Source organism: Lichenostomus cassidix, chromosome 4A (genome assembly GCF_008360975.1).
Source record: "Lichenostomus cassidix isolate B80296 chromosome 4A, HeHo_3.0, whole genome shotgun sequence".
NCBI classification, from domain to species: domain Eukaryota; kingdom Metazoa; phylum Chordata; class Aves; order Passeriformes; family Meliphagidae; genus Lichenostomus; species Lichenostomus cassidix.
The window spans coordinates 3,988,296-4,003,321 of NC_139485.1; the positions used below are offsets into that span (position 1 = coordinate 3,988,296).

At 56.6% G+C, this 15,026-nt stretch overlaps 2 protein-coding genes across 6 annotated transcripts; one reads left to right on the forward strand and one right to left on the reverse strand.

Annotated features, from left to right (window-relative positions):
* Positions 1-53: 53 nt before the first annotated feature.
* On the reverse strand, positions 54-3,135 carry RPL36A (ribosomal protein L36a). The gene is made up of 4 exons (XM_085060160.1): positions 2,709-3,135; positions 1,861-1,928; positions 212-334; positions 54-122 (listed from the first exon to the last, which is right to left on the reverse strand). Exons 1-4 carry the CDS (start codon positions 3,118-3,120, stop codon positions 102-104), a joined length of 624 nt encoding a protein of 207 aa, XP_084916286.1. The 5' UTR covers positions 3,121-3,135; the 3' UTR covers positions 54-101.
* A 902-nt stretch (positions 3,136-4,037) lies between these two features.
* Positions 4,038-15,018, forward strand: BTK (Bruton tyrosine kinase). 5 transcript variants are annotated; one of them, XM_085060155.1, is made up of 20 exons: positions 4,065-4,186; positions 5,263-5,330; positions 6,897-7,365; positions 7,526-7,624; positions 7,871-7,939; positions 8,464-8,545; positions 9,981-10,109; positions 10,216-10,283; positions 10,629-10,810; positions 11,078-11,140; positions 11,388-11,442; positions 11,769-11,851; positions 11,954-12,081; positions 12,214-12,288; positions 12,628-12,799; positions 13,078-13,294; positions 13,549-13,613; positions 14,057-14,175; positions 14,283-14,440; positions 14,557-15,018. In XM_085060155.1, the coding sequence occupies exons 3-20, from the start codon at positions 7,225-7,227 to the stop codon at positions 14,626-14,628; spliced, it is 1,977 nt and encodes a 658-aa protein (XP_084916281.1). In that variant the 5' UTR covers positions 4,065-4,186; positions 5,263-5,330; positions 6,897-7,224; the 3' UTR covers positions 14,629-15,018. The 5 variants fall into 5 exon arrangements, with proteins under 5 accessions (XP_084916280.1, XP_084916277.1, XP_084916279.1 ...); XM_085060151.1 differs by lacking the exons at positions 14,057-14,175; positions 14,283-14,440; positions 14,557-15,018 and having other exon boundaries at positions 4,063-4,186; positions 13,549-14,050; XM_085060153.1 differs by lacking the exons at positions 14,057-14,175; positions 14,283-14,440; positions 14,557-15,018 and having other exon boundaries at positions 4,063-4,186; positions 7,184-7,365; positions 13,549-14,050.
* The last annotated feature ends 8 nt before the right edge of the window (positions 15,019-15,026 follow it).

Consider the following 15,026-nt stretch of genomic DNA (forward strand, 5'->3'; position numbering starts at 1 on the left):
AGTGGATGTACTCACAGCCCCTCCCCCAAGAGAAAACACATTAAAATAAGGGATCAATCTAATTACTTTAATATGGTCCGTAACGATGAGTAGGATGATGCTCAGAACTGGATCACCTGGCCCTGTAAGAAAGAAGCAAAAGACAAGAGTGAGTTTATTCACCAGCAAGCACTGCCACCCTTTCCCAGCCACTCATGCAGTACAAACCCACCTTTCTCTTCTTGTCTCCTCCCAGTTCAAAGTGCTTGCACCTCTTAATTGCCAGCATCCTCTTGGACCTGCAGTTGGGCTCCACACACTCGAGCCTCAGCACAATCTTCTTGGTGGTCTTGGCCTGGGAGGAGGAGCAAGGTGTGTCACTGAACCACACAGCACCAACCAGACAAACCAACACTCTCAGGAAATCCTTGTTCCCTGCACTCCTGAACATTCAGCAGTTTGCTTTTAAGTCTGAGGAGGGACACTACCAGCAGTTAGGCTCCCTCCATGGAAAACAAGAAGGCTCCTTAAGGATCAGTACAGGAATATAGTGTATTGCAATAAAGAAAAGGACACTGGCAAAACTATTCAGTGGGGCAGGGCTGGCTCCTGAAGGGATCAGCCATGATGGAAGTCTGTGCCAGTGAACAGCAAAAATACAGATTCTACAACTGTGAGCAAGAAACTCACACTTGTAAAATGGGAAAAAACAGACCAGCAGTGCTCAGGAGTCCAGCAGAAAACTGGGCAGAAGAAACACCTGGAAGAAACATGACTGGCAAATTCTCTGGAAGGAGCAGGGATACAAAAGGCTCAGTGCAGACCTGTGGCTACTGAGGAGTTCGATGAAACCCGAAAGACTGCAGAGGCAAGAATCCAAAGCAGACAGGCTGCTGTAGCATCTAGACAGGGTGTAACTACCAGCTAAAAACCTCAGCCAATCATCCATACAATGCTGACTGGGAAAAAACAGAAACGAGGATTGTAGTGTACAGATAGAGAGTGCCAGCAATGCAGCTGCTTGGGGCACCTTGCTTGCAGAAGCATTTTCTGTAAGGTCTTCCGACTTCCTGGCACAAAGTCAACTTGAAAACCTGCTGCCTCATTTTTTCCTTCATGCTGGCAGGCTCCCTGTACATCTCCAGCAGGACACCAGGGCTTTCCAGCACTGAGCCAGGCACCTCTATGAGCAAAACTAAACAATTCACACAAAGTAACAAATCCACCCATTGGGTTTTGCTTTCCTGTTCTAAATACAGGAAAGCAGCTGTCTCCTTTCCCTTGGGCAAGCAGTGAAGGAAACACTCCTTTCACTGCAAGTATCGCTCCCAGCAAGACCCTTCTCCCCTGCAGCATCAAGGCTCCCTGGGAAGCTGCTCTGCAAACAAAGAATGAGACAGGACAGCAAGGAGATGAGCCATGTACTTCATGGAAACCAACAAGGGAGATGGAAAGGGACTGTTTACAAGAGCATGGAGTGACAGGACAATGGGGAATGGCTTCACACTGATAGAGATTAGATACTGAGAAGAAATTTTTCCCTCTGAGGGTGGTGAGGCCCTGGCACAGGCTGCCTGGAGATGCTGTGGCTGCCCCTGGATCCCTGGAACTGTCCAAGGCCAGGCTGGATGGGGCTCAGAGCAAGCTGGTCTAGTGGAAGGTGTCCCTGCCTACGGCAGGGGGCTGAAACAAGGTGACCTTGAAGGTCCCTTCCAACCCAGTCCATTCTGTGACTCTGTGATGTGGAGGAGGAGCTTGCACTGCCAGCACAGAGCTGCCCTCACCCAGCCAGAGCAGAGCACTGAGGAATCCTCCCTCAGTTGGGCCTATCAGTTGCCAAGGCAGTTCCATGTCCTTCTCCCAGGACCAGCACTCACTCACCTTTTTACGGAAGATGGGCTTTGTCTGGCCCCCATACCCACTCTGCTTCCGATCGTAACGTCTCTTTCCTGTGGGAAGAAAGGGCTCTGCTCAGACAACAACCCAAGAGATGTGCCAAGTGCAACTGGCACTTCCTAAATCCCAGCAGAGCTCAGCCTGTCCCTACACAACCCAACAGAAGCTGTGTCCCCCTCCTCCAGCAGCCCCATGCTTGGCCCATGGCGACTGTCCTCGTACTGTCCCCAAAAGTGAAACCTTTCCCCTGTCCCTCGAGCCAACAGACACACGAGGTCAAGGGACTTGACTTATTCAGAGTTCTGTGAAGAGAGGGGTGCTGGGTGGTAAATCCTCAAAGCTAGCACACAAAGGGCAAAAAATATGAACATATTTATTCAGTTCTGTTCAGGTAATATTTGCATAATTAATCTACTTCACTACTGGCCGAACCACCATTGGATTCACTTTCTTTCCCTTCGATTTGAAGGCCCAGCACATTTTAAATTCAGCTCACGTTCAATAGGCAGGGCCCTCCCTCGGGGAGGGGAGCCTGGGCTCCACAGTTGTACTCTCACACTATAGTGAGCTGAGTTCAACCAGAGCACACCACTTCCCAACCAGCTAAACATTTAAAATGTCCGAAACTGCTTAGGGCTGACATGCCCTTAGTCTTTCCCCCTTTGCCTTATCGGTTCAGCTCCTCGTTACTGCACACCCCATGCTTTAGTCAGCCTGTTCTCCCCCGCCATATGAATGTTCCCAACCTACACCACCCGTGCAGGGCACACGACACCCCGACCGCCCCGCACGCAGCTCCCCTGGGCCGTGCCCCGGAGCGAGCCCGTTCCTACCCTGCGCGTAGAGCGAATCCTTCCCCTTCTTGTACTGCGTGACCTTGTGCGGCTGGTGCTTCCCGCACTTCTTGCAGTAGGTCCGGCGGGTTTTCGGCACGTTCACCTGCAGGAACGGGAAGAAGCCAGTCAGGGCCGCTGCGCATACGCCACATCCCGCTCCGAAGGCCCCCGCGCCCGCCCTTCCCCTCTGCTCGGGCCCTGCGCCGCCATCCGGGGCTGGGGAAGCCACACGCCGGCCTGGCCGCCCAGCACGCACCCACCGCGGCGGAGGGAGCCCGGCCCGGCGCAGCGCCGGAGCGGATGACGGCGGATAGAGCCCGGCCCAGCCGCAGCACGCACCATCTCGACGGCGGCGGCCCGGAGAGGAGGCGCTGGCCGGAAACGGAAGCGAATAGGAGCTGGAGGCCATAGAGAGGAAAGTGGCGGGTGGCCAGAGGGCACTGCGCCCCCTGCCGGTGGGAGGAGAGCAGGGCGGCAGCCATGGGAGGGCGGCCGTGTCGGGACTGAGGGTGTGACTGGGGTGGGACCTGCGGGGTCTGCTGCGTGCAGGTACAGTCCAGCCGCTAGAAAGATAAATTCTGTGTCGGTAGAGTTGCCTTGCTAAGTTTTAGGGCTTAACATGTGTCAGTGATCTCAGACCTGGGCGGAAGTTAGCAAGGTTTGGGAAGAACGATGTACCACTGATAGTGGGCACAGAGAATGCAGAATGCAGAATTTACAGGGCACAGGGACAGCTGGCAGAACTCTCAAGATAAGGATGAAACTAGCAAAGCCAGCTCAGCAGCTGTGCTGAATCACCTCTGACTGGATAAGAGGTGATTTCAGCATGGGAATATCATCATACCAACTTATGGACCACCGACCCAAGAAACCCACTGACCCAAATGAGGAGAAAGACTGAACATGTGGAGAAACTAACATAAGAAATGAGGGAATCACTTAACACTACAAGACAGAATATTAATGAATGATGTAGCCTGTAGCCAATGAGCATAAATGTTTTCATTTGTTAGGATGTATAAACAGTGAAAAGTTTTGATAGTCACTCTGCTGGCTTTGTGAATTTGCCACCAAGACTTATTTCTGCACAGAACAGTAAATAACCCAAATACCTTGGCTCTGTGTGGGGATCAGCCCCATGCACAGCGGGAAAGAACCCATTTTGGAACAACATCGGGATGGGCAGCCAACACCTGGCACTGCCCACAGCCTGGGCAGCTCTGGCCACGGCCAGTGGTCTGGGGACCCCATGGCGATGGCGACAGCCGGGCTGCCTGCAGGAGGAAACACAGATGCTGCCTTTGAGTCAGAAACCCGAAAAAGGGGAACCGAAAGGGTGGGGTTGGCCGGCCCCGTCCTTCCTCCCTACGCAGCCCGCCGTCCCTCCCCGTCCTGCCGCCACAGCCACCCCGACCCGCTGGGTGGGCAGCGGCACGGCGGGACCCGGCTGGCCGGAGCGGCGGCGGGAGGGCTGGGTGAGTGTGGAGCCCCGGGAGCCGTGCTGTGGGGCAGCTCTGGGCTGTGGGGCCCTGGGAGCCAGCGGGGCCCTACTGATGGGCTGCAGGAGGGCCATGGCGGCGGGAGGCTCCATGTGGCCTGGGCTGGTGGCCTCACACCTCTGCTGAGCTCCTCACGGTGACAGGGGCCAGAGAGGCAGGCTAGGTGCGAGGGAAATGGTGCCAAGGTGCAGGTGAGCCAAGCTGGGATGCCTCTGCCTTGTCCCACAGCCTGATCAGTTCTGAGCAGGTGGCATCTGACCCCGGGCTTCTGGCCATGGGATACAGCAGGGCAGGGAGGTGGCTGGGGTGGGGGTGCCAGGGGCTGCAGGGTGTGCTGGAGCAGGGAATCACAGTGGTGGGTGGGTGCCAGGGATCCCAGGCATGCTGCAGAGCAGGGGTTGGGTTTCTGACATGTCTTTGGCCATTCCTCACCTGTGCTTTTCGCAGTGGGCACTGCTGAGGTGCAGCTCTGGGTCTGTTCAAAAGCCTCTCCCATGCAGGAGGTTTCTTACTCTGTCCCTCCCACCCATCATTTTTGACAACTTCTGGGCTCAACCTGAAATATGGGGGCTGTGAAGTTTGTCATTCACAGACACCCAGTCACCCTTCTCTCTTGTCCCAGGCACGCCAGGTCCCTGCCAGGCCCACATCAGCCAGCAGTGGCTCAGCTCCTTAGCAGGAATCAGGCAGGGGGCAGAGCTTGTGGAAGAGGGATGGCGCTGGGACCATGGTGGGACACAATGTCCAGTGGCACGAGGCCAGGCCAGGCCTGGTGGTGGTCTCAGAGCACCTGGGCCGAGGTGTGAGCATGGCAGGAAGTCACATTAGCTGGGGGGGGCACAGGACATGCTTCCACCCACCCACTCGTCACTCTGCTGTCATGGCAGTGGTGGCTGCGGGGGTGAGTCCCATGGGGGACCCAACACCCCAAGGACAGGTAGGGACACAGCAGATCTGGTGGCAGTGCTGGGGACAGGGAGGCTGTGCCATGATGGGGCACAACAGCCCTCTGAGACACTCACTGTCCTTTCCTCTCTGATGGTACCATCTAGAGGACACAGCGAGGATGTGTTCCACCTGCCTGGCACTGCTGGCAATGACCCCGATGCAGTGACACCAGGTAAAGCTCCGGGGACTGAGCACTGCAGTCAGGGTGGGCTGGAGCTCAGGGCCACTCTGCTCAGCCCCCGTGTCTGCTGGGGAGAGCAGTGGGACTCCTGCTCTTGGGACAGAGGACCAGCAGGCACACTTTATAAGTTGGGCAACTGAGGCACAGGGCTACAGGGTGGTTCTGGGGTCACTCTGAGCTCATCCACCACCCTGCCAGCAGTCTGGGGGTCAGGGGCCATGCCAGCCACCTGCAGGGACCCCAAATCACTCCTCCTGAGGCTTCAGTCAGCCCACTCAGGCTGCTGTTTTTTCCAAAAGACTCTAATGACTAATTTTTTAAGTTGGGGTTTTTTGACCACCCAAGCAAACTGGAAAGGTCTGAGCCACAAGGCTCACAAGGAGGAAGGAGGGAATCCTGCTTGTCCCCAGCCTCTCTGGGGACAGTGGGGCAGGGTCAGTATTGCAGCTGCAGGGTCTGTGCTGGGATAGTCTGGGCATCACCAGCAGATGAGAGGACATCTCTGTCCCTGTCCCTGGGCTGGGGAATGCCCTGGAGAAAGGCACAGTGTGTGAGACTGGGTCCTGGCTCTTTGTTCCCCACCTGATCCCTGCTGTGAGCTGATGCCTGCCTCCTGCGTGGGGAGAGTGGATGGAGTACTTATCTGAGGTGTGGGGGGCTGAACCCCTGTCTCTGGCCCACCTCTGAGCCTCACCCCGAGGAGACAGGCTGTGGGGAGCAGGGTAGAAAAACAGCTTCTCCCAGGCTGCTTTCCAAAGCTGTGCTTATAGGAGAAAAAAGGGAACAAGGTGTAGGTAAAGGGGAAGCAGGGACTGTAGGTGGTCAGGCAGGAGACAGCCAGGCTCCAGGGGATCACAGTTCAGCAGTGACCCCAGGCAGCTCACTCAGCAGCTCCCCAGACTGGAGTCAGGTGCTGGTTACAGCCCACAGTTCCAGCCACGTGGCTCTGGGGGCTGCTGGACCCAGCTGGGGGTGGTCCTGGACAAGGTGAGATGCACAGACTGCTCCAAGAGGTGGGCTGGGGTGATTTCCAGCTCCTGAACGCCGGGCAGCAGTGAGATTCAGGGCTCTCATGTGAGCCCTTTTCTGCCCTGCCCTTCCCTGGAGAGGCTCAGGAGAGCTTTGCTGAGGGCTGGAATAGGATTTAACCCCTCTGGCTGCTGGCTGGAGGCAGCCCTTCAAGCCTGGCCACTGACAAGTGCTGCTCACAGGGGAGGACTGGGGGTTGAGCTTTATCCCTGCACTCCTGCAGGCTCCACAGACACAGAAGGGAAGGATAACTTCAGGGGTACTCCGTGCCCTCAGCAGCACAGCACCGTGACTTTTCAGGGCCAGGACCTACCCGTGGCTTTTAGGGACTGCCCTCCCGTGACCACCCCTTGCACGCTGCCAAGTCAGCACGTCCCCAGCACGCAGTGGCTGTGGTGGGGCAGGAGGAAACAGCCCACACAGGCTCACATGCACAGAGCCGGAGGGGAGGAGCGCCTGTGGGGTGACACTGCTGGCTCTGCGCTCCTCCCTGGGGCTCCAAGTCTCCCCATCTCCCTCTCTCTCCAGCTCTCTGTCCATCTGCATATCCTGGAGGCTTCACCAGCATCCAGCAGGAGTAGGAGCCATCCAGGTGGTGCCTTGAGCTGCAGCCTGCTGCGGGAGAGCGGCCAGGAGAGGTCACATCGCAAACAACCCGCACTGACCTGCCCACACACCTCTGCAGCTTGTTCCCTCCACCGTGGGGGTCCCAGGACCCCCTGTCTGCCCTTTGGGCAGGGGGGAGAGCACACCTGAGTGAGGTCCAGCAGGTTTTGGGCTGAACAAGCACCGTGTTGGTGTTGTCTTGCCCACAGCAACCCAGTGAGCACGGCGTGGAGGCGGCCAGGGGGTTGCCATGGCCAGTGTCATCCTGGAGAGCATCTTCCTGAAGCGCTCGCAGCAGAAGAAGAAAACATCTCCCCTCAACTTCAAGAAGCGCCTGTTCCTGCTGACAGAGAGCAAGCTGTCCTACTACGAGTATGACTTTGAGCGGGGGGTGAGTCTGCAGCCCCAGGGGCTGGGCCACGGCAGTGTCTGAGGATCCCCAGCTGTCCCTTGCCAGCACATAGCCATGGGGTTGGAAAGGGACAGGGGCTGGTTTGAGTCTCTCCAGGTCTCCCCTTGGTGACCATTTCAATCAAGCCTGTCTCTTGCAGCGCCGGGGCAGTAAGAAGGGCTCTGTGGACATTGAGAGGATCACCTGTGTGGAGACAGTGGCACCTGAAAACAACCCTCCCCCTGAGCGGCAGGTCCCGGTGAGGAGGGTCCAGGGTCTCTGCATCTGCCCTCCTGTCCCCTGACTGTGGGAGTAGGGAGAGTTACCATCCCTGGGGTGGTGGCAGTGGGGGGCAGCCCTGCTTGGCAGGGGGGACTCTTTCCATACCATACCAGGGGTGCAGTTTGATGCAGAGCAGGGGGACGCCAAAGGCTGTGGGTTCCAGGGGAGATGCCAGTAGCTGAGCAAGAGGATGCCAGCATTCATCCCTGCCGCTCTCTTCCAGAGGAAAGGAGAGGATTACAACAACATGGAGCAGATCTCAATCATCGAGCGGTTCCCCTACCCTTTCCAGGTGAGTCCTCACTGCACCCACCCTTGCTGCTCTGCTCTGCCCAGCGGCAGGTGCTGGGGGAGGACTCCAGAGGGACCTGGGGTCAAACATGCCATCATGTGCCAGGTGTCACTTAGCTGCTTGGGGACACCCTGCTACTGTCCATACTGTGTGGGGCAGTCAGATTAGCAGCTTTGAGCCCCAGGATAGCTCTGTTTAAGGTGGAAAGCTGCTTCTGAGCTCTGCTCCTGCCCCTTTCAGTGCCATAGCTGATGCTGGAGGGATGCTGGCTGCTCACTCAGCCCCCAGCCCAGCTGCCTGCCCTGCTGGCACCCAGTGCACCCCCAGCACACTGAAAGTCAGAGGAGGAAGTGGAAAATCTCGGGGGAGTGGGCTTATTTATAACCTCTTTGTCACGGTCCTGTGAGCACCATGAGGGGCCAGCAGACACCAGCAGGGCTTGCTCGGGGTGGCCACAAGCCTTGGCTCCCCCTGTGCCCACTGCAAGAGCCCTGCCTGGGGTACTGAGGTGTGTGGTCCTGCAGGTGGTCTATGACGAAGGGCCCCTCTACATCTTCTCCCCGACGGAGGAGCTGCGCAAGCGCTGGATCCATCAGCTGAAGAGTGGTGAGTGCAGGGGCTCTGCAGCTCCTTTGGGATGCCAACACAGGCACTGGGCTGTGTGTGACTCCCAGGGGCTCGCTGCCTCATGGTTACATATCCCATATCTACAGAAGAGCGAGCTGCTCCTGCCCAGGGGCAGTCACCTCACTTCTGTCACCCTCTGCAGCACTCACTACAGCCACCTCGGCTGAGGCTTCTCACCCTCTTACAAACTTGCTCCAAACTAGCTCAAGCAGGCTCAGAAATTACTGAGGGAAGAGGAAATGGCAGATGTGGCCACATAGCTGTACTGCCTTGCCTTGTGAAGGTTGAGTGCCCAGAGCTTTAGGAAACAGGGACAACAAGCCTGCTGGGAGCCAGGAGCATCTTTCCCAAACCACCCCGAGCCTTGCTCAGCAGTGCTGAGCCAATGCTCAGCTGTGTGGGTGCTCCCTCCTCGAGCTGGGAGCATACTGCAGTAGCACTGTGCCAAAGGGCTTGGACCACCCAAAATCTGCTGGAGCTGCCTGTGTGTGCTTCCTGGTGCATATGTGTGAGTCCTTCTGTGGCTTTGTGCTGGCAGGGTGAGATTAGCTGCTTGAATTGACACAGGGAAGTTGGCTCGAGCGAGGCGGAAGAGGAGCAGGCTGATAACGGGGAAGTCGGTTATCTCACGAGAGCCCTGCTGCTCTGCCAGCCCTCTCCCCACTTCCCTGCTAAGGGAGGAGGGTTGCTGTGGCAGCTCAAGCCAGTGTAGAAGCCACAGGGAAAGGTGAGAAAATGCTGGCTTTTTGCCGCCAGGATGTCCTCCACTTACTTCACCAGAGAAGGGGCTCTCTGCATCCCATGGAGATGCTGTGGGCCAGCCCTGGGCTCAGCAGTGTTTAGGCACATCCAGTTGTCCCTCTAGCTTGGGGACAAGTATGAGGAAGCTGATCAGCCTGCCTGGCAAGGGAGTGTTCTCCCAGCAAGGGAGATCTCTGAGCAGGCACAGGGTGGTGGCACTGCCCTCCTCTCACCAGGCTTTCCCTCTGGTTTCCCTCCTCATTTCTGGGGGGAAAAAAAAAAAAAAAAAAAAAAAACGGGCTCTAAAGTGCTGTGAACCATGGGCTTGAGCAGCCTGGGGGTTACTGGATATTTTGGCTAGCAGGAGGGCTAGATCCTTCTGTGACTGTCTCCAAGCATGCTTGTGCCCTTTTGCAGAGCTGCTCAAGAGCTTAGATCAGATCCAAGCCTGGCCCTTCCTGAGCTAGAGATGTTGTGGCATAGGGATTGCACAGCACTGGAATCAGATTGGCAAGCTGAGGGAAACTTGAACAGTAGGGCACGGGGTACAGTAGCACACCTGAGAGGAAATGATTTAATGCAGCTGACCATCTGCATGCAGGGAGCAGAGAGCTCTTGCAGCAGGCAGGGGACACAGCCCTGGGTCACACACATCTTCCCTCCTCTGCCACAGTGATTCGGTACAACAGCGACCTGGTCCAGAAGTACCACCCCTGCTTCTGGATCGACGGCCAGTACCTGTGCTGCTCCCAGACAGCCAAGAACGCCATGGGCTGCCAGATTCTGGAGAGCAGGAATGGCAGTAAGACAGCAGACACCCTCCCATTGCCTCGTCCCCCTGCCCTGGGCACCACCACAGCACAGAGCCAGGGATCTTTTCTCACCTTAGTCCCTCCTCTGTTCTAAAGGTTTAAAAGTTGGGCGGTCACACCGCAAGACAAAGAAGCCTCTTCCCCCAACTCCTGAGGAGGACCAGGTAGGGGCTGGTGTCAGGGTTTGAGGAAAGGTCTACCTGGGAAAAGGCAACATATTCAATGACTGCTCAGAGATGGATGGGCCAGAACTGTACCCTGGGAAGGGGTGTCAAGGTAGTCATCTAAAGAAGGAGTTGGAAGCAGGGGATGGAGCCCAAAGGCCTATAGGAAAGTGAAAAGATCTCCGCCCTGAGGCTCCCTGGGGGTGCTGGGACGATAAAGCCCTTATGTAGCAAACACTGTGCTAAGCTGGCTTGCGACACTGCCCTGGCAGGCCTAGGAAGGGTCTCATGTGGTGTGTGTGCCAGCCTGACCATGTGCCACACTCTCCCTCTCCCTGTGGGAAGATGGTGATGAAGCCTCTGCCTCCTGAGCCAGCCCCCAGCACGCCAGGGGAGATGAAGAAGGTGGTGGCCCTCTACAACTATGAGCCCATGAATGCACAGGACCTGCAGCTGCAAAAGGGCGAGGAGTACTTCATCCTGGAGGAGAGCCACCTGCCCTGGTGGAAAGCCCTTGACAAGAACGGGTGAGAGCTCCCGCTGCTCCTGGCCATAGCTCTGCAGTGCTGCCCTGCCCTGGGGCTCAGGCACTGGTGAGCAAACCCAGGCTGCCTGCTCACCTGTGGGCAGGTGTGGAGGGGGAGGAGGCTGTGGTGTCAGCCCACCCCAGACATGAACCTAGATGGGTTTGCACCAAGGTTTTTGAACTCATTTCTACTCAGACTCCTGGCCAGGAACATTCTTTTCCCCTGGCCTCCTCCATCAGTGTGTGACCAGCTCCTTTTCTCCTGCAGGAGGGAAGGATACATCCCCAGCAACTACGTCACTGAAACCAGAAATTCCCTGGAGATCTTTGAGTAAGAGGGCACAGGGACCTGATGAGTTGCACTTGGTTGGAGATGTTTTCCTTTTGGTTCTGTTACACTACACAGCCCATGAGCCCTCCCTCTTGCACATACTCTGATAGCCTCCAGCCCCTGGCAGCCATCCCTGCCCTGCTCTCTGGCTCTCTCCCTGCTCTCTCCCTGGCTGGGCCAGGGTCAGATCAGGCTGGGGACAGAGGTGGCTGTGGGAATCTCCCTGATGGCTGCATCCCTTTTCCAGGTGGTACTCAAAGAATATCACTCGTAGCCAAGCAGAGCAACTGCTGAAACAGGAGGTAAGTATTGCCTCCTGAGGCTGGGTCTGTTCTACACCAGCCCTCCATGGAATATTCTCAGGTTGTGTCCAGCATGAGACCAACCCTGGCTTGTGCTGGGAGGGGAGTGTTGCCCCAACAGCCCCAGGAACCTCCCCTATCCTAGTGTGAGCTCCTCCAGGCAGCCACTTCAGGAGGTGGCCTCCCATGCAGGGACTTGAAATAGGACTCCCCTGACTCACTGCACCCTCTCCAGCCATGCTGTGATCTTTACTCACTTTAAGTTTTGCCTGTTACAGTCACACCTCCCCTCAGCCACCCAGTGCCCTTTCCCCTTTCTGTTTTAGGGTAAGGAAGGGGGCTTCATTGTCCGAGATTCCACCAGCAAGACAGGGAAATACACTGTCTCTGTCTATGCCAAGTCCTCTGCGTAAGTGGCTCTAAGTGTTCCTCCCTCAGAGGGACCCTCCAGGCACCCCTCAGCCTCCACCTCTCCTCCCCATGCCACTGACCCCATGTTCTCCCTCTCCAGAGACCCCCAAGGCACAATCCGCCACTACGTTGTCTGCTGCACCCCCCAGAATCAGTATTACCTGGCAGAAAAACACCTGTTCAACAGCATCCCAGAGCTTATCACATACCATCAGCACAACTCTGCAGGTCAGTGTTTGGGAGACAGAGTGAAGCCAGCAGTGTTTTCACTGGCACCAGGGTATCCCCACCTTCCTGTGCCGAAGGCAGGAGGCTTGTGTTCCCTGCTGGCATGTGGCAATCTATGCTTCTGTGTTTCAGGGCTCATATCTAGACTGAAGTACCCCGTGTCTCAGCACAAGAAAAGTGCTCCTTCCACAGCTGGCCTTGGCTATGGTAAGCCAGCCTGAGCTACCTCACAGCTCCCTGGTTGCAGGGTCTGTTTCTGCTGGCAGCAACTTTGCCAGGTTGGGATCCTGGCTGTCCATGGCCCATAGCCTTCCCAGGAATTACTTCCCAAATGCCCTCTGGTGACAGTACTGACCAAAAGACCCCACAAGCTACCTTGCATCCATCCCCTGGAAGAACAGGTCTCAGATTTTGTGGATTTTGTGTGGATGGTTCTTCAGGCAGCAAATGCTTGTGAGCTTTTCGTGGGCTTGCTAGATCTGATGACTGAGAGCACCATCCAGGAGGTCACCTGCACCCACATCACACTCACACACTCTGTCCTAGGGTCGTGGGAGATTGACCCCAAGGATCTGACCTTCCTGAAGGAACTTGGCACGGGGCAGTTTGGCGTGGTGAAGTATGGGAAATGGAGAGGCCAGTACAACGTTGCTATCAAGATGATCAGGGAGGGCTCCATGTCAGAGGACGAGTTTATTGACGAAGCCAAAGTCATGATGTAAGTGGTGAGCACCATGCAGGTCAGTGCTGGATGCTCCTTGCCAGAATGGCTGCACTCCTGGGAGGTGTGGGGGGACACTCTTGGGCAGTCCCATACTCGGTAAAATGCATCCAAGATCCCACTGACTTTGTGCTGATTCCTTAGTGAGGTTTTCCACTGTCAGCTCGGCCAGAAGCATCTTCCCTTCCCAAACTCTCCTTATTCACAGGCCCTTAGGTACCTCCTTTGCTGCTTGGCCTTCTAGATGCTCAGAAGTGCCCTTGTCCCCAACACAGGAACCTGTCTCATGAGAAGCTGGTGCAGCTCTACGGGGTCTGCACTAAGCAGCGTCCCATCTTCATCATCACTGAGTATATGGCCAATGGCTGCCTCCTGAACTTCCTGAGGGAAACACGGCAGCGGTTCCAGCCTGCCGAGCTGCTGGAGATGTGCAAGGATGTCTGTGAAGCTATGGAGTACCTGGAATCCAAGCAGTTCCTGCACCGAGACCTGGTAGGGCTGTGGCTGCTTTGTTCAGGCAAAATCCCCCCTGGAAAGTCGCCCTTCCATACATAACCAGGATGCTTGGAGGCCTCAGTTGCTCTCTTTGCTGAGGACTTTGTAGCTTGCCCCAGTCCAGGTGAATTTGCAGGACAAAGTGAGGTGAAGTGTTAGGTGGGTGGGGATGAGATGAAGTTCACCTGCTACAGGGGGATGGGATAGCCAATAGCAGGTAGAAGTAACTGCCTCCATCTCTCCATCCACAGGCTGCTCGAAACTGTTTGGTGAATGACCAAGGAATTGTGAAAGTGTCAGATTTTGGGCTTTCCAGGTCTGGTAGATATGTCTGTGTCACTTTTCCTGTTTCAGTACCCCATCTCCTCCTTCCATCAATTCTACACTTTAGTCTTTGTCTCCACCATCCTCCAGTTCTGCTTTCCCATTGTCTTCCCATTCTATCTGCCTGGCTTAACCTTCTGCCTCTCCACTTTCCACCATCCCTTTCTTATTTCCCCTGGTGCTTTTCCCCCCTCTCTTTGCACCTTTTTTACCCCACTTCTAGTGTCCTGGCTGCAGCTTTCTCTCCACATCCCCTTTTGGATGTGCTTCTGTGTCAGCCTAAGCCTATCCCTTCCCCAATCCTGACTAGCACATGCTTACTTGACCGCGGAAACCTCTGGTCATTCTGAGCTGCCCATTTGGGCTTGGTCAGTTGTGTGGAGGAGTGAAATGTGAAATCCAGGCAAGGCACCCTGATCCATTTACCTGCTGCAGGTATGTGCTAGATGATGAGTACACAAGCTCCATGGGGTCCAAGTTTCCAGTGCGGTGGTCTCCTCCTGAAGTGCTGCTGTACAGCAAGTTCAGCAGCAAGTCTGACGTCTGGTCCTTTGGTAAGAGCACTGCATTAAAGATTTGGAGATTGGGAACTCCTCTGCAAACCAGGTTCAGGCCCAGGTGCTCCCATGCCATGAGCTCTCCCTGCTGTTCCCTCCAACAGGAGTCCTGATGTGGGAAGTTTACTCCCTGGGAAAGATGCCTTACGAGAGATTTAATAACAGTGAGACAACCGAGCACGTCATCCAAGGCCTGCGCCTGTACCGGCCGCAGGCGGCCTCGGAGCGGGTCTACACCATCATGTACAGCTGCTGGCACGAGGTGAGTGGCTTTCACCCCTAGTGACACCTGCGGCCACCCTGGCGGGGTGACGGGGCTCCCCGGGGCGCGGCTGGGGCACACACGGGCTCCAGCCAGGCTCCCTTCTCGCCCGGCAGAAGCCTGAGGAGCGCCCCACCTTCACCGCGCTGCTGGGCAGCATCCTGGACATGGCCGATGAGGAGTGCTGACCGCGGGCACTGCCCGCTGACCCCTTCCCAGCGCTGCCGCTGCCTACCGGGACAGACCCGCACGGCGGGCGGTACGCGGCACCGCTGTCACGGACACGGCACAGGGCGGGCACAGGAGCCTGGGGGACCCCACGGCCGCGCCCGGAGCTTCACCACGTGCCACGAACTCCATCACATCCCTGGAACTCCATCACATCCCGGACTTCCATCACATCCCGGACTTCCATCACATCCCTGGAACTCTGTCGCATCCCGGGAGCTCCATCACATCCCTGGAACTCTATCGCATCCCGGAGCCCCGTCACGTCGCGGAGCTCTCCATCACTGCCCCGGAGCTCCGCCACATCCCGGTCCCGCTCCCGGTCCCGGACAATAAAACCGTTCCCTGGCCTCCCTGG

What these genes read in the sequence shown, in the direction of transcription:
- RPL36A (XM_085060160.1), bottom strand. Translation starts at nt 3,120, where the DNA reads ATGGCCTCCAGCTCCTATTCGCTTCCGTTTCCGGCCAGCGCCTCCTCT. An exon ending in AGCCCATCTTCCGTAAAAAG is followed by an intron (nt 335 to 1,860) that starts GTGAGTGAGTGC and finishes TCCTCCTCCCAG; the next exon opens with GCCAAGACCACCAAGAAGAT. An exon ending in GAGGAGACAAGAAGAGAAAG is followed by an intron (nt 123 to 211) that starts GTGGGTTTGTAC and finishes TCTTTCTTACAG; the next exon opens with GGCCAGGTGATCCAGTTCTG.
- BTK (XM_085060154.1), top strand. Translation starts at nt 7,225, where the DNA reads ATGGCCAGTGTCATCCTGGAGAGCATCTTCCTGAAGCGCTCGCAGCAG. An exon ending in CACAGCTGGCCTTGGCTATG is followed by an intron (nt 12,289 to 12,627) that starts GTAAGCCAGCCT and finishes ACTCTGTCCTAG; the next exon opens with GGTCGTGGGAGATTGACCCC. An exon ending in GACGAAGCCAAAGTCATGAT is followed by an intron (nt 12,800 to 13,077) that starts GTAAGTGGTGAG and finishes TCCCCAACACAG; the next exon opens with GAACCTGTCTCATGAGAAGC.